Raw genomic sequence first — 21,015 nt, 5'->3', positions numbered from 1 at the left:
AAAATCATGTGATTCGCTTAAGCATGTGATTATACATTCCGACAAAATCTTATATTAAATCTTTTTTAAAAAAACTTTAGATAATTTATATATATAAAATAATATTATAGTTAATAAAATATTGATAAATATTATATGGAAAATATTATAATAATGAAAATTAATATATTGATTTTTATTAACTTTTAATGGTACGCTAATACTAGCGCATTAGAGTATTAAGGTACATATAAATAGCTTCTACATAGTATAATAAGAACTTCGTTCTTTTTTCACATTAAAACTATACCATTTAATAATTCAAAGAATATAGACTTTAATAAATTATATAAATATTTTAAATTTAATATATTAAAGATTAGTAAAAAGAAAAAATAATTATTAACTTTCTTTAAATTAAATAAAAGATTTTTAATTAAAAAGTAAATTAAATAAATTATTTATTTATTATAATATTAAATGTATTAAGGTAATTATATAAGCTTTATATAATTAATAAAAAGTAAGGTCTATTATTAAAATAAGTATTATAATTCAATAATATTATTATAGCTATTATATTATTCGAAAAATTAAAGATATATTATATATAGTTTTTATAGTAATATGCAATGAGATCGCGTTCTGTATAGTACAAATATTTTTTCCAAGTTTTCTATGGCCACATCATACAAATTTTAGATTTTTTTTTTTGCTTCAAGCAGAAATCTATTTTTGGGGTTTTGGTCATATCGACCAAATCGGCCTCGGTAGTATTCGGATTGAGATGTGATGTGTCTCGCTGATTCATAGCACGAAGATAAGTCCGACCGACGATACGGAGGAAACAAGACACCATGGATCGGGGCGCGGAAGATATGAAAGTCCGAGGCCTACATAGTACGATTATCCTTCTCCACATTCATGGCTAGGAGGTGGAGGGACTTTCTGGAGCGATCTTTTGATTTCTAATACGCTTGCTTGCTTGGGTAGATGTGGACATGGTGTCGGTTTGAGTGGATTTTGGGAGCTTGGGTTTGTTTATATTGTGAGGGGACTTGCTGTTTTTTGTTGGGGAAAGTAAGAAGGAAAGTACAGTTTCTCTAATCAATTCTTTCGATTCGCCATTGTTAAAAAAGAGGATTTATATCCCTACGACTCGATATAAATAATTCGATACGTTCCCAAACGAACAACACATCTCTCAAGAAAACAAACAATAAATCAAGAAAAATGGTTACCATCACTCTCGGTCCCGATTACGGGTATGTACACAATTTTCCCTCCTGTACCTCCCATCTCCGTTCTCCATCCCACTAACACCTCCATCTAGCTACGTAATCCTCGCCGCAACCTCTACCTTCATCCTCAACTTCTGGCACGGTATCAACACGGGTTCCTACCGCAAAGCCGCCAAAGTCGACTATCCCGCCGCCTATGCCCCCTCTTCCCGCACCGACACCGCAGCCCACCAATTCAACTGCGCGCAGCGCGCACATGCAAATTTTACGGAGAATCACTCGGTTGCGGTGGCGGCAATGTTGATTGCCGGATTGGAGTTTCCGCGAACGGCGGCGGTGTTGGGTGGTGCGTGGACGGTTAGTAGGTGGGTTTATATGAGAGGGTATAGTCAGGGGGGTGTAGGGGGAAAGGGAAGATATAAGGGTATTTGGTTTTGGTTGTTTCAGATGGGGTTGATGGGGTTGTGTGGGTTTATGGGAGGGAGGATGGTGCTGGAGGGGAAGATGTAGGGGGTGAAAGTGAGGGGCGAATGGAGGAGAGGGGAAGAGGCGTATAGATAATTGATTGTTAAAAGTCTGGGGGGGGGAGAAGCAGGAAGGTCGGGATTCAAACGGTCTTGTACTGCGCAGTTAATTTGATAGACACTCCTTTTTGAAGCTCCTGGAATAATCCATTTCCTACATTAGAAAATCGCATGAAGCTATGCTCTTACTACCTACCCACCCGCCTATTCTATACTAAATTCAAATCCCACAACTTCACATCCATGCCCAAACAGACACTACTAAGTATCTAGTAACCGCAATATCGAATACAAATACTCCTCTTTGAAACCACTTTCATAATACAGCTACTCCGTACTGTATGTGATCTTGAAATATACCGAATCACTGAGATTTTGTATAAAAAAAACTATAAAAAGAAACATACATTATAAGATTACATCTGATTAGTCTTTATATTCTCACATTAAGAATCATATAGATATATATCTGTATATATATTTACATTCATAGTTAATGTAATAATATTATATATATCGATATATATATAATATATTACTCTACTTATAAATTCAGAGATTTAAAATATTATATCATCTACTCCTTTAGAAGTTATTTATAATATCTAATATTCTTCTCTTCTCTTTTCTTTCTCTTTTCTCTTTTTTCTTTATATTATTATAATGAGAATAGTATTTAGATTCTTGAATATATAAATGTCTGTTTAAGAAAGTAGCTTTTGCTTTTGCTATTGTATTATATTATATTATATTTTATATTAATTAAAGATATGCTATATCTATTATATATTCTTTAGATTTAAAGAATTGAAACTAGAAAGGAGAAAGGAGAAAGGGAGAGAGGTAATAGAGGAATTAGGTTTCTAATGAAATGTTTTTGATATCATTAAAGAGATTGTACATAAAGGAAGGACAGAGTATAAGGGAATGTATAGTAAGATAAAGTAGGTTGAGGAAGAAAGGATTTAGAGGAGATTTGAAGGGAATAAGATTAAGTATATTTGTTTATACTCAGTACCTTGTAGAATGATACAATTCAAGAATCCATTCCACTCACATCTAAACCATACACCATCTTACTCTTCTGACCTCTATATTATCCAAATCTATATATCTCCCCCCCTCATCTTGATTGAGCTTCCTATAACCCAACCAACCCCCTAATAATCTCCACTACCGGCGGCACAGAAGTCAACGCCAAAGTCACAATCCCGAAAAGACTCATGCTCAAACTACTCAACGCTGCAGCTCTCGGATCACTAACTAATAATAATGCAGTAGCTATTGCGCTTGCATTTCCACCCATGGCCACTCCAATGGTTACGTAATCATCGGGGCGGATTTTGAGGAAAGTAAGAAGACGTTGACCAATGAGCACACCGAGAATACCGGACATGATGGCAAGAGCGGCCGCTGCATTTGTGTTCCCGCCACTTGAGAGGAAGTGGTCAGTTTATTATTGGGTGGATTTGGAAGATTGGGCAAGAATGTAGTCTACTTACAGATTGGTGGCGGCAGGGGTAGCGAGGGCGAGAGTTAAAGAGCGAACGGAGAATGAAAGAGAGATGGGAGGAGATATGCCGAGAGAGTAGCAGAGAGGGGGATAACCGAATAATGAGGCGATAGCAAGGACGACACTGGGGAGTGTGATTGGAATGAAGTGTGATTTTAGTTCGTGGCGGTATTGAAACATGGGGAGAGCGAGGGAAACGATGGAGGCGTCAAGGACGCTATTACTATAGTGATGAGGGTGGTTAGCTGAGATTTCCGGATTCTGTGGAAGTAAGAGGGGTATTGCGAGATGAGAGTACTCACAAGATGTCACCAGCACCGGGTAGAGGGAGGTTTCTTTCTCCATCCCAGTAGGCGATATATTTAGTGTTGGTTTTGTAAGCTCCTAAAATTTCATCTAGATTGTCGCCCTTAACAAGTCCCAAGATCCATATACCAAGGATAGTGATGCCAGATGATAGCAAAACGGGGTGTAAGAATTGCTTCCAACGGACTGGAAGGGATTGTGCTGCAAAATAAGCTAGTACGTTGAAAGTGAGTTGTACTGGCATTGCATAGCCGGTAGCATAGTAAACTGGAATTCCTATGAAGAAGAAGATGACGCTATATGTGAGTAGGTCTAAGTTCCTGTTAATGAATGCCGCCCATATTTGAGCTCGTGTGAGTGGTAATGGCTCTTGTTGAACCTGGATGGTACTAGCAATAGTTTCTGGTGGTGGACTTTCTGTTTCCGGTGACTCTCGTGGATCTCTAGCATCTCTAATCACAGCCAGCTCTTGTTCTTGTATAGGATTTACTGTATCGCTTGACGTGAAGTTTGTATTACTCGATACTGCAAGAGGAATAGCATCATTTTCGGCGCCCATCTCCTCAGCTCTTTCAGTGATAGCCCGCTTGGTCGAACCCACTAGAAGTTGCAGACCGCGAACCAACCAGGCGGTGATGGCGAACATAACCAAGAACCCAACGACTTCAAACAATCAGTGACAGAAAGCTGAGTAAAGCGTTGTTTTACTCACGGAATACTCCTATGATTTTACCTACTTCTGTACCAGTGATACTATCACTCAAGGGCAATAGAACGAAACTGTCAACCTTTAAAATCTGATCTTGTTGATGTAAAGATGATGACTCACGAAGGCGTGAAAAAAAGATTGATATATCGAAGAGCCCATCCAGCTGGGATATCAATAATTGAGACCAACGCTCTCGTTCTTTGGTGGCCAATAATCAAATCAATAAGATTCAAAATAAGAAATAGCAAAATCAAGCATGCTACAGATGCAGGAAATGAGACTGAGCTGAGTCCTATAAGAGCATTGATACCGAAGCATGCTAGAAGTATCAAAACAATGCCAAAAGGGACTTGAATCCAAGCTTTCACATTGCGTCTCCATGATAGTTGAGCTACCTATTTTATGTCAACAAAGGGCGTTCCAAAAGGCTTGAGATATCAATACTCACCAATCTGAGAGCTTCGGATCCATCCGAGATAAAATCTGGGATCTTCGAAGCCATTGCGAATGCCTCCAGATGGCTCTTCAACTTATGTCAATAGAATTGACTCTTCTCATTTCCTATATATCGGAAGTATACAAGATGCTAAAGTCAAACATGAAAAAGAGAACGATAATTCTTAGGATAGGATAGATAGTTTGTCTTCATCACGACTGTCATAACCGAGTGGGAACCCGGGGAGCTCAATCAAAGCTTATCTCCCACAATCATGACCTATATCGGAGAAAAATGTATCTTCATGCCTGCCTACCTACCTATCGTAGTGTGTTTTGAGAGATTATGAGAAATACAATTATTTCTTCAATTGTTCACACTTCTTTGACTCCGCATTCAAGCAGGGGAAAAAGATTCCAGATATTGAATCCTCAGGTGAATGTAGGGTTGTCTAATAGGACAAATCAGAAAGTAGGTTGTTGTCCGACATCAAATTTGTGGGGTAAATATAAATCTCCAGCGCTCACTTGCAATGCAATGTAAACAAACGAATATCACAAATTCAGCACAAAGTTGATGATACGCCCCGAGCTCGTATCCTATAACCTCTCTTTCAGAACTTCCGGGACAAAGCTCTCTAAGATCCTGAAAGCTCTATCTTTCTAAATCTGCAGTCAAACTTTATATTCTCCCAAAGTCCATCGCTAAATCTAGACGCAGACGTGCATCAAAACTTTCGAAAGGTTGTGATACCACGAACTTCAACCATTATGGAAGGCGGCAACCTGGAACTTCTTCTGCAGATTCTAGAAGATTATGGCATACCTTATGATCGTAATGCAATCAAATCCGATTATGCTCGTAGTCCAGCTGCGGTTGAAGCTTGGATTTCAAAATACCTTGGTCCAGAAACACTATTGACCAAGGATGAAGTTGCATTGTGAGTTAGAGCCCATATATTCTGCGAATGATGCTAATCAAAGATAGATATGGGGTACTGTCACAATCAGGAGATATAGATAAAATAGCGAATTCACAAAACTCATCAAGTATATCCGATTTGAGTGATGAACAACTCCATACCGCTATCGAGGAATTACAACGATCTACTACCGCGATTGAAAAACAAAGTGAAGCACTACGATCACAACAAAACGCCCTGGCGTTAATTGTCAAGAATAATAAGAAGGTGGGAGTAGCTCGAACAGAAGCAGATGCAAAACAACTACGGAAATGGGAAGCAGAAAACGGTCAGGTCTCCTCAGCGGTGGAGGAATTGTCTCAAAATTTGATGTATCAGCTCTCGGACTTGGAGCAACAAAATAAAATATCACAATCTGATGCCAAACAAACGGTGGATGAGATCTTCAGGGCGGATGATAGATTATTAACAAGTTTGCAAAAGCTTGCGGAAGAGCTTGATCCTGGATCTTCAGAAGATCATGATACTATTTCAAGAATACGGGATCTTTGTGCGAGGTATATCAAACATACTGTCGATGGAGTCAGGACAAAGCTTGATCGAATATACCTCGCAGCTCTTAATGGTACTTCTGGTGCAGATCCCCAAGCTGCAAGCAAGCAGGAAGTCGCCGAATTACAAGAAGAGCTCGAATCATTATATTCCGAGATAGTACCTGTGGCTCAAATGTCTGCCGAACAGCAATATCTGGAACCGGCATTACGGGAAATCGCTGCTAAAGGAGATTCGGGTCAAGATCGAGTTTACCAAGCTTTGAAATACGTAGGTTTCTTTACATTAACAAATAGACACAGATCTCTAACCAATTCATTAGATGCAAGAATGCCTTAGTTTTCTCGTCAAGCGTACAGCACTATATGCAGAACATATCGAAGAATATCAGTGTCATCAGATGGCCACTAAATTTGCAATAGATACCGGAAAGAAAGAGCTTCAACACCAAGCAACTTCACAGTCTAGCAAATCGATTACACGTCAGCGACAAAATTCTCAGGTACAAGCACAATCCCGTAATAATCGCCGACGTTCTTCAATGTTTGAAGAGATGGACGCCGAACAGCAATTACTTCGCAATTTGGGAATCACACTTCCGAATGAAAACGACACGGATGACGCGCGGACTGAATTTTTGGAGAAATCTCTGCAAGAAAGGACAGAGAAGCTTAAGAATCACATGGCCAATCTGGAGTTAACAACTGAAACCACCATATCTTCACATGTGCATAATGCCGATGTCACAATGAAACTTCTTTACAATGCCCTTCAAGCTGATTCAGTATACGGGGAGGTTCAACTACTTGATCCAGATATTGTATCGTCATTTAATACATTTGAGGAGGAAATCAAGAATTTACAGGAGAATCTCGAAGCCGTAAATCTACAAAGATTACAACTAAAGAATGTTCATAAAGAGCAGCTGATAAAACGTTGGTCAAGGTGACCATCTGTCTGAGCGAAAAAGAGGGAAACGATAGATGGTGTTCCCTTGCAAAGTGGATTCAAAGTCGATATTTGAGGAGATTTTCTTCATTATATCAATCACAATTAAAGACTTCTTAAAGACATTACTTTTAGGTTTCAGATGATAGTGGCAGATGTCACCAACATCACGTGTTTCGATATTGGAGGGGTGATATCTTACGATTCAAGCTTGTGGTGGCCATGCAAAAAATTGATCCCGAAATGCAAGAGCAAGCACCACACGTGGCTTACTATGGGCTTCTTACATGCATGCATGAGGGAAGCTCATTCTAAGTGATTTTTCCCTCTTTGACATCATCTTGGCCACCTAGGTCTATCTAAGACACAAATCGAGTCATATATCCGCAGTCATGCACGAGACCTCACATCATATTGTATCCAAGATAATCAAGTTGTCATAGCCTTTCAATGGTCATGGGTACCTGCGTGATACTACTACTAGGAAATAAACATTATGCATGTATGCAATCCTGAATCCTTAACCATCTTGTTGGATTTTTTTCTTGCCCCTGGCGGCTGTGGTGTGAGCGAGATGGTAAGGTTATGATAACCAGGCTTTAGAATGGACATGGACCCTTATCGCTGGGATTGTGGAATATATGGTTTAAGAGTTAGGAGAGTAAAATCAAACAGGAATATAGATTTTGAAGATTTGAGATTTAGAGATTATTTTTGATTGTGGAGTTATTAGTTGGTTGATCATTTATTTGATACGCCAACAAAACATAGCATGATAACATCGGAAGGCTTATTACTCGAGTAGTCCAAGCGAGTAAAGTATCTTAAATCCTAAAGGAGGATGTGAGTGATGAATGAGAGCGCTAATTTAGTGATGATTATATTGATGAATGTAGATGAAGGAGTAATTGTTATATATTTTATTCATCATTGTGTTGTTGTTATTGTTATTCTTAATTATGGTTGTTATTGCTGTCAATGAATGGATTGGAGTATAGATGTAGGATTATCTAAAAGGTTTGTACTCGAGTATGTATTTATATATATATATGTAAGATCTCACCCGCCTACCCAGTAACTCGCTCAAGTAGGCAATTGATCAATCGATCAACTTGTTTTGATGTATCGTAGTAGTGTCATAGGATAGCATACTGTAGTAGCGACTGTGACCTGGGCGAGGAATATGCGGGATGGGAGATTGGTTTGAGAAGTGGGAATTATGAATTGTGGATGTATAGTTTCGTTATTTGTGTTAGGGGTTGATTAGGGGAGGGGGAGGAGGGGAGGTACTTGAATGGGAATGCAACAGGTGGAATGATAAAATGTGGCTGTGGCTGTGTGTGTATGTGGCTGTGTATGAGTGTATAATGGGATGGGATGGATATAATTGTTGATGATTAGATAGGTAGGTATTAAGGTTAATATATCATGGAAGTGATATTTACATGATTGTTAATTATTAGTGTTTGGGAATTAGAAATTGGCATTTGAGGATTTTGTTTGCTGAGTAGATGGGTAGATTTAAAGGTATATAGTAGGTTTGTATATATTTGACTAGTGTAGTGTAGTATTTGCTATGGATGTCTAGTAGACTGGATCGATTGACAATTTACTACAACTACTAAATACCTATAACTTATACAACTTTCCCAAGTTCATATAGAGGCCCACCTAGATTCTTCTCATGACGATTGTTTTATTCCCCAAGAAGTCATTTGATCACATGCGTGGAGAGTCAATGCGAAGTAAATCCTATCGTTAGTACTGTTAGTAGTATTAGCTTTCAAGCGCTTACAGAAACCGTAACGAGTAATATGTATGTAAGATTACATCAATTGATTAAATGTTCCAGGTAGACTTATTCTGATGGTGAAACGGTATACAAACATTGGGGGGAATGTTGCGGCTCAATATGTAATTCCTTGAATCCCTTCATCGATAATGCATGCAAGGTTAGACAGCTCTTTAATTATAATAAATACATAAATAACCTACATAACTACATAAATAAAAAAGGATATTCCTTGTAAGCGTGACCTTACAACGAGGCCTAGTGAAATCTCTCCATAAAGATTGTTACCAAATTAAGCAATCACCTTACCCAAAATTAGTAAATAACAGGGGTCTAGGAGAAACAATTGGCCATCCGACCTCTTCATGAACATCAACTCCAGCTTTTTCTTTTTCTTTTTCATCTCATCTCATTCCATCTCTAATCCCTTCATTGGATTCTAACACATCGAGAAAGTGGTCAATCTTCAAATCTTCTTTGGGGTCTGAAGATAGGTCATTCTTTTATGAAACGCCTTCTCCTCTTTGGAAATCAACGTTATAGGATAGAATAAGAGCTAATCTAACCTCCTTTCAACACGCGCGTTTGTGGTCTGAAGATTGGAGGGCCGTCCCGCGACAATTTACACGTTTATGACATATACGACCTCGACGACCTGGACACTCGGCTTATTCTTGACCTTCTTCTCTATGGGATTCGTTTCCATTTGATCGGGATTCTATTTTCGGATATTTGTACCTTTCTTGTCTTTTGCTCTCTTACATCTTCTTTCATCCGATTCAGTGATTTACTCGAGTATACTTCTACTTCTTCATCATAGCAACTGTCACATTCCAATCATTTACATGTCATGACAGTCATCACAAACCAAGCTGACAACATACGACATACAACAGTTTTGTCTTTTTACTCCTGCATTTTGATCTTTTCCGTCATCCATCATTATTAACCTTTCATGGGTTCATTTTAAGCCTCGATTCCTGACTTGGTACTACTTTGGAAGTTGGTTGACCATCTGGGTTCGATTTGGGTCTTACTCAGCCTGTCGAGTGGCTGAGGCGCCTTTCTCATTCGCCGCTTTCTTACTGAGAAAGGAAACTTTCTTGACATTTTCTTAACTTTTTTTATACTATTTTCTTAACAACCCTACTTTTTCTACTATTCGTATCAGACATAAACTTGACACCCTCATATTATACTAAAATTGCTGGCAAAAAGGCTATCTCCTGAATTCCTATTCCCCGGTGATACTTTCGACTATCGAATAATACTTGCAGATTATAGAACCTTATTCAAGATGGCAAAAAAGTGTAATGCGAAGTTGGTTGACTTTATTTTTTTCTTCTATATTCAATACCCACCCATCCACACCTTTCCTACCGAAAACAAAAGTTTGGAACCAACTCACGCTAAATGCACAGTCACCGGCCACAAGTATTGACCGAAAGGATACTATAAGACCTTTTTATTAGGCAGTCACACTCCTGGTACAGTCAAATCTACTCAGGTGTTAAGAGAGAATACTTAATTCCTCTATACCCTCCATCCTATCCGCACGTTTCTCTCCACATTCTCTCTCTTGTTAAACATAGCACTACTTGCGTTTAACCTAATACAACATCCTTCAGATTCCTGTCGCTTTGATATACTCCACTTAACCTCTATACAATCAAACTTGTTGCATCTTACAACACACATCTCTCTACATACCTACTCTTCTCTTCAATCATATAATATAATACGAAACAGCTTTCATACACACATATATCCATACATAAAGCCGCACATACCTATCACCTTGAGTCATTACATCTTACTCTTCAACTCAAACAAGTCCTAGACCCAGTGGGAAACTACTCATCGTTTTGATATCAACTCGATAACACAAGTCGAATTCAGGTCTTGGAGGACAAGGTCTACCTCAGCACATCCGAACCGAAGTCTCAAAGTTCACGGTCACAATGTGCGTGACACACATCTATACCGATTGCTACCCTAAGCGAATAGTCGAGTTTCATCAGACAATAGTCTGTCCTAATGCAAAAGATGGAATCTCTTGTCCTGCGGACATCATCAACAAACATCCTCCTCGTACTCTCGAATCCAATGATGACCTTTCTAGCAAAGGATACCTCGACCAAGGACTCAAAGTACCTTCCACCCCCAAGCCTTCACCTCACAAATCTACAACAACAAGTACATATCGTTACTCTCCAGGTGACAAGAAAGAAAAATCTCCAGGTCGAGAACCTCAACTGCGTCTTGTGAGAAGAAAGAGTGCTTTGGTCTCAGCTCTCACACGTCGCAAACATCCTAAAGAACGCATCGTTATTGTCGATGCACCAGATAGTCCAGAAGGTTCCAAGACTCTTTCCAAATATGCTCCTGATTCACCCGCCACGGAAGAATTTTACTCAAAGAATCTGTCAGTCGATGATCGTCCAACTCCAAGACGTAGTCCTAATGGCAGTCTCAATCCTGTTCGTACGGTCATTGTAGAACATCATCGAGATCAGAGGGATTATAGCAAGGAAAGAGAGAGACCTTTGACAGAATTTCCAATCATTTTAGCTCCTGAACCTCCCTCGCGTTCACCTAGTCGTGAGAAGGCATTGGTAGATATGCGTATTCGTCGTGAGGAAGAAGAGAGAGAAATAGAGAGACAAAGAGAATTTGAGAGAGAGCGACTGAAGAGTTTTGAGTTAGTTCATGAAGCAAGGAGGGAAAAAGAGAGGGAAAAAGAAGAATTTGAGAGGGAGAGAATAAGAATGGAGAAGAAGGAGAAGATGGAGGGTGAGAGGAGAAGGGAGGTCGAGTATCAGGAATTTTTGAGGATTCGAGAACTAGAGCGAGAAAGAGAAAAAGAAAGAGAAAGAAACAACGATATTGAACGACAGAGAGTTAGAGATAGGGAAGAAGAACTTCTTCGAGAAAGAGAAAGAGCTCGATCTTCCGATCGCAAAAGGGAGGAGGAGTCAGCGAGAGATAGGGAAAGAAGGAGAAGAGAAGATGAGCTTCGTAGAGCAGATGAGCATGAGCAAAAGAGAAGAGAAGATCAACATAGGCGCGAGAGAGAAAGAGAGAAGGCATTGGATGATAAGGAGAGGGAAGAAAGAATGAGGAAGGCCGCAAATTCGGAAAGAAAAGCAGCGGATGATGCTAGGAGGTTGGCGGAACAGGTTAAGGCATTTGCGAAGGAAGATGAAGAAATCAGGAGAAGACCCTCTGTGCCTGGTAGGGGAAAGGAGGTGGAGAGGGGAATCGATAGGAGAGATGATGAAGTGAGATGGAAAAAGGAGGATGATGATATGTATGCTAGGTTGAGGGAGAGGCAGGCAAGGGATGATGGACATGCATCGGGGTTAGGGAGGGGAGCAAGTTTTTTGGCGAGGGACGAGGGTGATAGAGAGGTTTTGGATAGGTTGAAGGAAAGACAGAAGGGACCTGAGGAGGGGTATATGCCGAAGAGAAGGACTACTATTGGTGGTGGAAGTGGGAGGAGGAGAGGAGATGAAAGAATCATTTGGGATGATGGAGAAGGAGGGAGGGGAGGGAGATGGTGAGGTATGAGGGGGAAAGATTTTCTTTTCTTTTCTTTGTTTAATGATTAATGTTTATGATGATATGGGTATTTGATAGGGGTAGGAAAGGCCGGATAGGATGGGATGATACCTGATGGGATATGTACTGGATATGATATGCATATGGATGCGATGGATAATGATTTTCTGGATTGTTTAACGGTTTTGTGATGATATGATAGGGGATACGATTATGATACCCGAGTAGCTAGCTGCTTATTTAAATGAATCTCTTTTGTTCTGTGGTAATCCGTCATCTCAAACTTGGATTGTTTGAGATGTTTGTTGCGAAATTTGATGGATGGGATAGGACGGGATGGGGTGTGATGTGATGTGATCATTGGGTTGAATAGATTGTATTTGAGATTAAGGATGGGAATGATATCTTACATATCTGAAATTGAAATTGAAATTGAAATTGAGATTAAAAATATTAAAGACTGTAAGATTTGGATCTGTCAAGTCGTGAAGTTTTCCACGACTCTGAGTACATAGATATGGATGGATGGGGTAATCAAGCAGAAAGGAGGGAGGTATATCGGAGCTGTTGATATCAATTCTTCTTGTTTCTGTATTGTGTCTGTTGCTTTCTTTGTTTCCTTGTTTCCTTGTTTCCTTGTTTCCTTGTTTCCTTGTTTCCTTGTTTCCTTGTTTGTTGGTTTGATGGTTTCTGGATATAATTATTTTGTTGAGTTGAGTTGAGCTGAATTTAAGATTGGAAGGTTGAAGGGAAAGGGAAAGGGAGAGGGAAAGGGAGAGGGAGAGGGAGAGGGAGAGGGGGTTGTGGTTGGTATCTAGTTAGATATCTATTAATCATCTTGAGTTAAGACTTTTATAATTTAGTTAAATATCAGATTACATGCAGTTTACTCAACTCACTTATTGATTGATCTTATTGAATTGAAGACTTTGAAGTTGGAAGTGATTGTAAGTTTATCATCTTAATACCTAGGTAAACAGAAAAATTCAATTCAAAGATTTCCTCATTTCTTCATTTCTTGACTCTGGACTCTTGAATCTTGAGACATGCGGATTGAGATTACGATGGTAGTACTGTGTAAATATCCAGATAAGAGTATGTGATATTTAGGTAGGTAGGTAGACATTGTATCTGGAATTAGCATTTCTGGTTTTGTTTTTGTAAATGTAGGGATTGATAGAGTTGTTGTTGGGAGGGTGAGTGTTTGAGATATAGAGAGAGAAATAGAGAGAGATAGGAAAATAGGTAGGTAGTATGAGTTATGAGAGTTATAAGAGAGGACCTAGTACTACCGTATCTCAGTAGTAACATATAAATCATATTTCAGTGAATAAATCCAAAGCTTCTAAATAATAACAGAGGGGTTCGGTTAGCTTGTTAGCTGATGGGGATAGGCATAGGATGTTGATTAGTCACTATATCTTAATGCTTTACCTACCAAGGTATTAGGTATGTAGACATTCTTGTATTCTCTATGTACTTAGGTAGTATTATAGACTATATATTGTGTAAGAGGAAAAGCTGTGGCGCTTTGTTGAATTGGGGATGATTAAGTAAAGTAGAGTGTGGAAGATCTGATTTATCTCAAGTAATTATCTAGATACTCAATTATGGAAATTTAAGAACTAATCTACTCAATGATAACTCTACATATAAGTCATAACCCCAAGAAAAGAGACACCCCCTGCAAATGATAGCATACAACTAAATACATCTTCATAATGCCCACTCTAATATACACCACAATACACAAACCTCAAACCAAACCCATCAACCCCCTCCTAACCCCCTCTACCTCCCTCGCCACCCCCTTCACAAACCTTCGTATTTCCTCTTCCCCCATCAAAATCTCATCGACCTTAATTCCAAAATCCACACAATCATTTTCTCCCTCGCCCACATCCACAAACAGATTCCTCTTCGCCAAATACGTTGTATCGACTCTCTGTATTGCTGTTTCCCCTTCGATTTTTCTTTTTGGTGCGAAATCTGTGGGGACACCGATGGGGAGGGGGGTGGGAAGTTCTTCGGATTTTTGTGCTGGAGAGGTATAATTAGCATCCCTACCCGGAGCATGAAACAGCACATTCAAACTCGCATTAAACAACGGCTGCGATGATTCCGTACCGCGAGCCCAACCCACCACATCCCTCAGCTGACTCTGTTCCCACGCAATCCGCTGACTCATATCCCTCTGAATCTCCATCAGGATATCCCTTTCCTCGCCTCCGGAAACAGGGATAGAAACAGGAAGTAGATTAACAGTCGGAGCGAGCACTATTTCTGCGCCATTGAAAGAACTCGCGCGTCCCACTTGGAAGAATCCGAAGGTGGGATGCGTGGTGTGGGTTAGATGGGCGAGATTATGTGCAAATGCTAGCATGAGGATGGTGGGGAGACTGGTGTTGTGGGTGCGGGCGAGATTTTGGAGGGTCTGAGGTGGGGAATGGAGTTTTTGAGGTGGAGGAAGGTTTGGGAGGTGTTGCGGTCTTGGTCTTCGCTGTTGTTTTCTGTGGCTAGGGTGAGAATGGTGGGTTGAGCGGAGGAAAGTGAGGATCTCCAGTAAGATTTTTTAGCTGAGAGAGCGGAGGAAGTGGACAGTGGGGAATGCGTGTATTTGACAAAGGAGATGAAATCGAGTGTAACAGGTAAGGTAGACGAGGGTTGAGTGTAGAGAGTACAGACTTCTTTGATGAGTGCAATCATGCTCCATGCATCGTAGAGAGAGTGATGGATTTTGAATAATACAGCATCTTTCGTTGCGGTCCGGACGACACAGAGACTAATCGGTCGAGTGAAAAGTGTTGAGGGTCTTTGAGTCCAGTGATGGACTTGTCGTTTAATAGCCGAGACTAATTCTTCATCTACTGATTGAGCGGGTATAACAGTAAACGTTCCATCCGTGATGACCTCTGGGTTGAATACAATCTGATACGCAGATTCGGGTATGGGAGCAGTAAACACCGTTCTCAAAACCGAGTGTCGTAATTGAAGATCCCTCCACACATTTCTCAAATGAACTACATCAATCTTCTCACGAGCTTGGAATGCCCAAGCTGGTTCGTAGAAATTTCTTCCGCATTTCAGCTAACTGATATTCTTGCCCCGCCATCGCGGGTAAATTTCCTGCACGGTAGCTTTGGGATGTTTGAGAAGTGAAAGTGCACTTGCTTTGGCTTCGGGGGAGAGAATTTCTATCGTCGTATCTTGTTGTTGAGTAATGGTTTTCGATTTTGCGACGAGAATTCGGAGGATACCACCGAGAGAATTTTTTTGCAGGATATCGGCAACGCTAATTGGGACATCGCGTCTGCGACAAATAGATGCGACACGGATTGCAACGATGGAATTGACACCGAAGAAAAAGATGCTCGTCTGCAACGTCACGGAATCCGTAGGTAAATTAGCCACCTCCGCCAAAGCTGCACGAACAACCTCGAGCATCGGTGCATCCGCCACATCACTATAATCTTCTGTAGTTTCAATCTTGCTCTGGGGTATACCCTCAGGAGGTAAACCTTTCGATTGCTCCGGAAAAGCAACAACTCTTCTCTGAGGATTCTCAAGAATATCTCTCAAAGCCTCATCAAAAGTTTGACAAATCAGATTGAGATCTTCAGTATTGATGCGGCCATCAGGTGATCCAGCACTGATAATCACCTCATCCTCTCCTTGTTCGACTTCCACATTCAAACCATACTCCGTTGCATCCCGACTCTCACCCCCATCCATCACGCTCCAGAGTTTTCTTCCTGCCCATCTGTCTTTCCCACTTTCTGGAACACAAATAACGCATCCAGCAACGCCCCATCTGTGAAAATAATTTTCTGTCGCCAAAGTTTTTGGATCGTAGGTAGAGAAGCATGTTGATTTTCCTGTCCTTGGATAACCACTTCTTGGATTTGACTTGCGTAATCCTGATTTCCAAGTACTGGATTGCCCAGCACAACACGAAATGGAACAGTATTAAATAGCGGACCGAGAATTTGTTCTATATCTGGAAGTGGTAATGAACGTCCGGAGACAACATGTCCGAATACGATATCACGACGCTTGACAAAACAAAAGAGAGTTTTGGCGTATGCGAGAAGAGCGACAGATTGCAGATAGATATTCATTTCCTGGCAGCGGTGAGGGATTTCGGAAAGTGGCATTTGGATGGTCATTTGCGACAGGGAGGTAATTTTTGCAGGGACGGTGGAAGATGGAAGGGCGATACTCTTGTAATTATCCAATCTGTTGAGCCAGAACTCAACACTTTTCCCTTGACGCTCTGTAATAAGTTTTGCAGCTTCAGAAAAAGGAGTCGAAGGTTTCGAAATCCCCTGCGAGTAAGCTGATGACAAGGAATCAAAAAATAAGAGGAAGGGAAAACCCATCATAGAGACTTTGATGAATAGAAGCAACGAGGACCTTCGTAAACGACGAGTTGAGAATTGTGATTTTGAGAGGAGTAAGCGAGAAAGACTCGGGAGTGGAGAAACTAGTCGTGTCGATAATTTTTTGAATGCTTTTGTCGATCCATCCGGATGCTTGTTCTTCTTTCCATTGAATGATGGGTTTTTCGTGCACGGCGGCGATCCATGGATGGGCTGGTCCTTCGAAATAGTGGAATGTGGTACGCAAGATATCATGCGCTTCGTTTACTGATGTTCACGCTTTCTTCAAACGGGCAATATCGATATTTGGAGAGAGCTTGACTGCAGGATAATGAAGATATAATTTTCCACCTGTAGCAATTGTTTGGGTTAAGATACCGGTTTGCAGAGGTGTAGAAGCATAGATATCAGTAATTTTATCATCTTCCGCTAACAGAGGACTACTCGCTTTATGTTTATCCAACAAATTCGTCGTTTTGACTATAGAGGGTTTAGCAGTCGATTGGGCTTTGCTCTTACCCGAAACAGCTCTTGCTAGAGCTGCAATACTGGGATATCGTCCGATATCCGAAGATGAAACCTGGAGACCCACGCTACGCAGTTCTTTGGCGAAACGAATAGCAATGACGGAGCCGATGCCGAGACGGAGAAAGGTACTGGTGCGAGAAACGTCTTCGGATGCAAAATCGCCGAGGCCGAGTAAGATGGTCTTGCTCGCTTGGTCTTCGGGTAATTCTTCGCCGTCGTCAAAGATTTCGGAGGAAGATGTGATGCTATAGTTAGATTAGATACCGAGACATTTAATTGAAATATTATCGTTTTTGGAGATCGTATCGATAAGTAACTCGATCAATTCGAGGAGATTGTTGACTTTAGGAGCAGAGCCAAATTTGGAGGTATATCCCGCGCAAATCACTGAATCATTTGATGGATGTCTTGCTTCGAATTCGACCGCGAATCGATAATCAGGAGGCATATAACTATCAACCAATTTTCCAAAGCCATTGTCCGCTTCTTTTTCCCCCGTATTCATGAATGAAAAGAGACAATTGAAGAGCGGACGATCGGCTTCCACCCATTTGTGAATCGATCTCGGAGAGCTATGCTGAAACTGCAGCATTTGACCGGAAGACTTCTGGAGCACAGTCAAGATATCCAGAATAGTGGCATCGTTCTTGCGAAGACCAATTAGTTGCGGTACAGTCGTAATTGTCGGAGCAAGAAGTTTCTTGATATTAGGAATAGGAACTGTACGTCCGGAGAGGACAAGCCCAAACACGGAATCATTAGTCGAAAGTAATTTTGCTATTGCAAGACCAAATACCGCTTGTGTTAATGAAGGAAGAGTGACGTGTAATTTGGAAGCAAAGGCTTCGATCGCGCTCAAATTGGGTTTCAAAATTCGTGTGCATATTTGAGGTTCGGTTTTTTCTTCTTCGTTGATTTCATCGTTGGTAAGAGGTAGAGGGCTGTAATCTCCCAATTTCTTAACCCAGAAACTCTTCGCAGCAAGTTCGTCTTGCGAAGCGACGTATTCTACTAGCGCGCTAGTGGAAGGTCGCTTGGAGGTCGGGATACCTTGGTAGCGCATTAGAACATCTTGCATTAGAACGGTCAGGGACTTGGCATCATAAAGGGCGTGATGCATGGAGATCAAGAGGATGGATTTCGAGCTTCCTTCTGTGAAGATATTGAATCAGATTGGTGGTGTGTTTTCGATATTTGCATGATGTCTTGAGAAATTGCTTCTTGCATCTTGTCAGGAGTACAATGTTTGCTAGATTTGGAGTAGATGTGTTCTGCCCATGGCATATCGAAAAGTCATTCTTGAGTACAACTTGCAAGATATCATCATTGATTTGGCAGAAACAGATTCTTAAGATTTCGTTGGCTGCTGCACAGAAATTCCAAGTCTGGGAGAGTTTCGAAGTATCGATGTCAGAAGCCAACTCAATTATGATCTGATTGACATATAGAGCACTAGCTTCCTTATTTAATGATCGAGCTACAACGGCTTCTTGAACGGGTGAACAGGGTCGGACGGCTTCAACGTTCATCCCGGACTTTTTGCCCAAAGGGCTGTCTCGGAAAGCAGTTTCGGCACGAGCAGTTTTCTTCAGAGCATTTTCTCTGGTTTTGGCGGCCTGTTCCGGTGTAATATCTGCACGTGGTAACAATGCTAATTGTTCAACCGTGCTAATACTGAGAACATCAGCAACACTGCATGTGTATCCAGCCTTTCTCATCAGGGTCGAAAGACTGATAGCTAACAAACTATCTACTCCAACTTCGAAGATGTTGGTCAAGGGAGTGAGCTCTGCAGAGGTAGCTGGAACCACACACTTGAGTATCTCAACCACAGCAAGTTCTTGCTCATTCAATTCGCGTACCGTAACAGTTTTATCACCAACCGATTTTCCTTTTTCAGCAGACAATAAGTAACTTAGCGGTATGGAAGAAAAGAGAGCCTTGAGTTGCTTCACATCTGCCTTTTCAGACATGGGAGCGAGAGGCAAGAAGTTCATTGGGATAACCACATCCGGAACCATGTAGCCAGGAAGTCTTTTCCTACATCCAGCCCGAATACTGACATGAATTTGCTCGAAAGTATCTGACATCTCGACCTTCTCATCAATTGCCGCGGCCCTAGCATTGCTCGCAATGAATGAGATCAGTTGCATTCTGAAAAGCTATAGATGTTTCGTAATGAGAGAAGATACATTACTTCCAGCCGGTAACAACGCGCGTACTGCTTCAGAGACCTCACCCAATTCGAGACGCTGACCACGAATTTTCGTTTGATCATCTGAGCGGCCGAAACTCTCAATTGTATCGTCGGGCATCAATCTGACAAGATCTCCTGTACGATACATTGTCCGCGCATGGAAATTCTCGATAAAAGCGCCAGTATCCCGATTATGATAGCCAATACCGACAAGACTTCCCGTCAGACAAAGTTCACCCTCTACTCCTCTCTTAGCGTACGTGAGAGTACCAGGAATAAGTATATGGGCAACGGTGACCCCTAGAGGACGACCTGCATTCCTCAAATTGACCTTTGAGTCCACAATGGCAGACGAGGCACAACCAATTGTAGCGTCGGTAGGACCATACGCATTAATCAATGTGACGCTCTCCGAATCACCCCATGTTTCAAGTGTTCGTTGAGAAATCCTCTCACCACCCACACCCAGATACCTCAACAGAGGAACATCACTCGGTATCAAACCACACTGATCCAACAGCGACGGTACAAACCCCGCATGTGTGATTTTCAATTCTTGCAACGCCATAGGTAAATCATCCAGCAACATAGGTTTAACTCCAGTGATACACGAAAGACCATGTCGCCAGGCCAGGAACATCTCGGCCACATGTACATCGAACGCTCTACTCACTGATCCGAGGAATCTCCCAACGCCACCGAGCACTCGAGTCGTAGGGATAGATTTGTAGATGAACTCCGATTGGGCTTCGCAGAAAGAAGTGAGATTGCCGCAGCTGATTAGGACTCCTTTGGGATTACCTGTTGACCCTAAAGTACAGAGAAGATATGCGACCGCGTCTCTGCTCTTTTCGAATTTCAGAGCGATATCACTGTCGTATTGATATTGATTGTGATTGACATTCACGAGGAAACACCCTTCAGGGACGAAATCGACAGTTTCCTCGGTGAAATATATAGCGGAATTACTATCTTTCAACAAGAAAGTCTTCCGCTCAATCGGTAACGATTCATCGATCGCTAAATATGTATTTCCAGACTTGTACTCGAGTAGATTCCGACTGTGACAGCAAACGCGGTGAGTGTGCGTCCAAGACACATACCAATCATACGGCCGTGAATTCCATGCGATGTAATGAATACCGCTACGCGGTTAGCTTCTTGATTCAATTTTGCATAGCTCCATGTGTGAATGATACTTGAGTTTCTACCGATCGATTCTGCGATCTCGGAGGCGGCCCAATCAGGGTGGGTTTCGGCCCAGTGCTCGAACCAGCAGAGAGGATTATTTAGGTCGACGACGGGATGTAGTTTCATTTCGCGATACTTGGAGACAGAGATTAATTCGGTGGGGAGATAGTTGGTAAGCTCTTGGATGGGTATATCGGGATGAGAAATCATGACTGTGACCAGAGCATCGAGTTGCTT

General features: G+C 41.3%; 5 protein-coding genes across 5 annotated transcripts; 3 read left to right on the top strand and 2 right to left on the bottom strand.

The window, feature by feature from the left end:
* Positions 1-731: 731 nt before the first annotated feature.
* EAF01_008836 (uncharacterized protein) lies at positions 732-1,730 on the top strand (the record flags this gene model as incomplete). The annotated part of the gene is made up of 2 exons (XM_038917092.1): positions 732-1,244; positions 1,313-1,730. The coding sequence occupies exons 1-2, from the start codon at positions 1,213-1,215 to the stop codon at positions 1,728-1,730; spliced, it is 450 nt and encodes a 149-aa protein (XP_038767486.1). The 5' UTR covers positions 732-1,212.
* A 1,155-nt stretch (positions 1,731-2,885) lies between these two features.
* EAF01_008835 (uncharacterized protein) lies at positions 2,886-4,774 on the bottom strand (the record flags this gene model as incomplete). The annotated part of the gene is made up of 6 exons (XM_038917091.1): positions 2,886-3,177; positions 3,247-3,480; positions 3,560-4,226; positions 4,276-4,343; positions 4,393-4,667; positions 4,721-4,774. The coding sequence occupies 6 exons, from the start codon at positions 4,772-4,774 to the stop codon at positions 2,886-2,888; spliced, it is 1,590 nt and encodes a 529-aa protein (XP_038767485.1).
* A 704-nt stretch (positions 4,775-5,478) lies between these two features.
* On the top strand, positions 5,479-7,131 carry EAF01_008834 (uncharacterized protein; the record flags this gene model as incomplete). Its single annotated transcript, XM_038917090.1, has 3 exons — positions 5,479-5,648; positions 5,696-6,452; positions 6,505-7,131. The coding sequence occupies 3 exons, from the start codon at positions 5,479-5,481 to the stop codon at positions 7,129-7,131; spliced, it is 1,554 nt and encodes a 517-aa protein (XP_038767484.1).
* A 3,752-nt stretch (positions 7,132-10,883) lies between these two features.
* Positions 10,884-12,485, top strand: EAF01_008833 (uncharacterized protein; the record flags this gene model as incomplete). Its single annotated transcript, XM_038917089.1, has 1 exon — positions 10,884-12,485. The coding sequence occupies one exon, from the start codon at positions 10,884-10,886 to the stop codon at positions 12,483-12,485; it is 1,602 nt and encodes a 533-aa protein (XP_038767483.1).
* A 1,754-nt stretch (positions 12,486-14,239) lies between these two features.
* EAF01_008832 (uncharacterized protein) lies at positions 14,240-20,988 on the bottom strand (the record flags this gene model as incomplete). Its single annotated transcript, XM_038917088.1, has 9 exons — positions 14,240-14,993; positions 15,143-15,524; positions 15,576-16,400; positions 16,463-16,819; positions 17,154-17,635; positions 17,708-18,483; positions 18,632-19,552; positions 19,613-20,607; positions 20,691-20,988. 9 exons carry the CDS (start codon positions 20,986-20,988, stop codon positions 14,240-14,242), a joined length of 5,790 nt encoding a protein of 1,929 aa, XP_038767482.1.
* Between the last annotated feature and the right edge of the window lie 27 nt (positions 20,989-21,015).

This window comes from Botrytis porri (assembly GCF_014898465.1).
Source record: "Botrytis porri strain MUCL 3234 chromosome Unknown BPOR_012, whole genome shotgun sequence".
Taxonomy (NCBI): Eukaryota; Fungi; Ascomycota; class Leotiomycetes; order Helotiales; family Sclerotiniaceae; genus Botrytis; species Botrytis porri.
The sequence above is the reverse complement of the archived record's forward strand: the minus strand, read 5'-3'. Positions and strand labels throughout refer to the sequence as shown.